A 3,132-nucleotide genomic window follows, 5' to 3' on the forward strand; every position below is an offset into this window, starting at 1 on the left:
TTGACCTTCCTCCATCCCGTCAACTACTATCATCATCACTCTGTCCATCATCAAGCAACTTTCCATTCTTCAACTCATAACCTTTTTATCTTTGGCAAACATCCGTTCGACAGGTCGACGAGAATTCAATTCTTCAATCCAAGATTTCTTTTACTTTTTTTTTCATCTCAGAATCATCGACAACCAACGGCCAACAACCACCTCTTCAATCCACAAACATGAAGTTCTCCGCCACTTTCATCTTCGCCCTGGCCGCCGCCGTCACGGCCCTGCCGGCTCCAGAGACCGACAACAGCCACGTCCTCGAGGCTCGTCAATCCTGCCGCCTCCTGATTTCCAGCGGCGATGCCGGCTCCGGCACTTGCCTCGGCAGGGGTAGGCTCTGCAGAGTCAACGACTCCGGCGTCCCGGGAGGAGTGAGGACCGAGGTATCCAGCGAGTGCTCTGTTTAGAGAGGATAGAAGCGAAGAGATAGCAGCAAAAATATTGATTCTAGTTGCTTGCTTATGTTTAATAGTCTGTCTGGTCCCCACTATTTGTGTGTGGGTTTGTTCTATCGCCAGTGATGAAATATGTGCCTCTTAGGGTTATAATGCTCGGCTCAACCGAGCTGTGGTAGCTAATCAAACAAAGGTCCATCTCGAATTTTCTCATCTCCATTCGTCAGTCACAGTCGCGCTCTGAGAAACTGGGGGTGTGTAGAATCTATTCGGGTCGCTCTCCCAAGTCGTGCCGCCCGAGCTGGACACCTTGACAAACTTATACTGAACAGTGCGTCCGGGCGCCATGGGCAGAGTGATGTTCCATATCGAACTGCTCGTGTTATTTCGCAAAACAGACAGAGCGGGTGCTTTTGAAACATCCCAGTTGCCCAGCTGATCAGTATTGCCGACGATCTTGACCGTCTCACCGACGGCTGTCACTGCTTGCTCTGTGAATGAAACAGCCACTGATGCTGGGCAGGCACTGTTAGTGGTGTTGGTGATGGTGGTGCTGTTGGTCCAACTCCAGGGCTTCTTGGCGGTGGTGGTCGGTCGCGCAGTGCCCGTTGTTGAATTGGTCGAGGCCAACAGCACGACTGGCTGCCCGTCGATCACATTGACACAGGCCTGACCGGTGCTGTCGGAACTGACAGAAGCATGGCCGCCGTAGATTTCGGTCCAGTGTCCGTTTGCCCTAGTCGTGTTGAAGCAGTACTGAGCGTTGGAGCAGAATCCGGCGTTAGTGGTGAGGACGATCAGGTTTCCTCTCGCACGACTCCAGGCGTAAGCATTGTCCGACACAAGCAGGTGCTCGTGGTCATTGCCGTCCAGACCGCCGGCGGCCTTGCGCGCGGCGTTTAGCTTGTTTATTGATTTGTACAACGTCGTGTCGGTTTTGAAACCGCTCCGCCACAAATCCTCGCGGTTGGCAGGATCGTTACCTCCAACAAACCCTTGTTCGGTTCCGTAGTACAGGATAGGGATGCCGCGGGAGAGAAAGACAAAGGCCAAGGCGTTTTGCAAAAGAGTCTGGTCGTTTGTCTGGTTCAGCCAGCGGGGGTTGTCGTGGTTGTCAAGAAAGGTGCCCAGCGCTGCAGGGTCGGGAAAAGACGCGGTTACGTTATCGATCATGGTGACTAGCTCCTGTGGTGTGTTCCCTTGCTGGTAGAACCTGTTCATGGGGTAATACACGGCGTAGTTGAGCAGGCCAGGCATCAAGTTCGCATAACCGGCCATATATGCCGAGTCCCCGCTGTAAACCTCACCGATGGCATATGCTCCTATGGCGGAGACAAATCCAGGCCAAAAGCTCTTCTCAACATGCTTTACAGTGTCGATACGTGCCCCATCGAAGCTGTACTCTTTGACTAGCCATTGAACCCAGGTGTACAGTAGTTTCCGAATGTCAGAGCTCTGGGTTTTGAGGTCTGGGAGGTTCGTCACCCAACAATTTTCAATGCTGGTCTGGTTATTGTAGTCAACGTCGCATTGGGCGTGGTAGGAAGATGTCTGGTTCAGCAGTGCTGGGCGGTTGTCGGATATGTTACCCGGTCCCATGTGATTTGCTACCACATCGACCATGACATAAATTCCCTAGGAGTGGGTTAGCAACTCTGGAAAAGGCGAGGTTGGTGCGAACATGGAAGCTTACCTTGGAATGAGCCGTCTTGACCAGACTCTTCAAGTCGGCGGCACTTCCATAGTTGGAGTTGATGGCGTACAAGTCTTGAGCCCAGTAGCCATGGTAGCCATCCGCTTTGTCTGTAATAGTTGGTCAGTTATAGTTGAGAAGGTAAATTATAGGAACCTTGACGTACTCTCGACGACAGGGTTGATCCACATGGCGTCAAAGCCCATGTTTTTGATATAGTCCAATTTTGACTCGAGCCCTTTAAAGGTACCGCCACAGTATGTGGTCAGGTTGCTGCACGCGGCACCTCCAAAATCTTTACTGCTGCGAGCCACGCGATCCGTGAGGGCAAAGTAGATGCTCCGGGATTTCCATGCAGCTGTGTCCGCAGCTTGCACAAGAGTGGCGAACTGGAGGAGGAAGTTGACCAAGACTGTGAAGAACATTTTGATCAATGTGCGCTTCTTGACGAGTCTTTACTGCTTTGGCTCCGGCTAGGACTCGCTTCAACGATGACCTAGATGACCAATATATAGCTGACGTTCCTTCCTTTCCGTAAATGAGTGACTTGTGAACCTCGAAGGCACCTTGGTTTGCGAACGGCCATTCGTGGAATCGCGATGATGAGGCGCGTCAACAAGTTCCGACTGAAAAACCCAACCGAGCTAGCTTTAAATGTATTCGTCGCTTGTTTCAGGAGGCGAAAGATAGGCTTCACTACAATAAAAAAAGAAATTTGACCCTGAACTTTATTGGTTGTCTTGACTCACTCATCTGTTACAGTACCACCCTGCGCCACCTCTTGCGCTATTCCACGTCACACGAGCAAGAGAGCAGCATCCCTCGACTGGACACGCTTTCCAACGGGTGAATTGTAATTCTTTTGTTATTGGATATCAAAATTGTCCAATGGTGAAGAATGCAGAATTTGAGCCATTTAAAATTTCACTATAAACATTTCAGCAACAACGGTACGCATGTGGTCGGGCCGAATGTGCGACCTAGAATTTGAGCTTCTTT

The 3,132-nt window shown here is 50.9% G+C and overlaps 2 protein-coding genes across 2 annotated transcripts; one reads left to right on the top strand and one right to left on the bottom strand.

Annotated features, from left to right (window-relative positions):
• Positions 1-218: 218 nt before the first annotated feature.
• Positions 219-452, top strand: PgNI_10185 (uncharacterized protein; the record flags this gene model as incomplete). The annotated part of the gene is made up of 1 exon (XM_031130159.1): positions 219-452. One exon carries the CDS (start codon positions 219-221, stop codon positions 450-452), a length of 234 nt encoding a protein of 77 aa, XP_030979818.1.
• A 198-nt stretch (positions 453-650) lies between these two features.
• PgNI_10186 (uncharacterized protein) lies at positions 651-2,558 on the bottom strand (the record flags this gene model as incomplete). Its single annotated transcript, XM_031130160.1, has 3 exons — positions 651-2,075; positions 2,134-2,243; positions 2,300-2,558. The coding sequence occupies 3 exons, from the start codon at positions 2,556-2,558 to the stop codon at positions 651-653; spliced, it is 1,794 nt and encodes a 597-aa protein (XP_030979817.1).
• Between the last annotated feature and the right edge of the window lie 574 nt (positions 2,559-3,132).

This window comes from Pyricularia grisea, chromosome VII (genome assembly GCF_004355905.1).
Source record: "Pyricularia grisea strain NI907 chromosome VII, whole genome shotgun sequence".
NCBI classification, from domain to species: Eukaryota; Fungi; Ascomycota; class Sordariomycetes; order Magnaporthales; family Pyriculariaceae; genus Pyricularia; species Pyricularia grisea.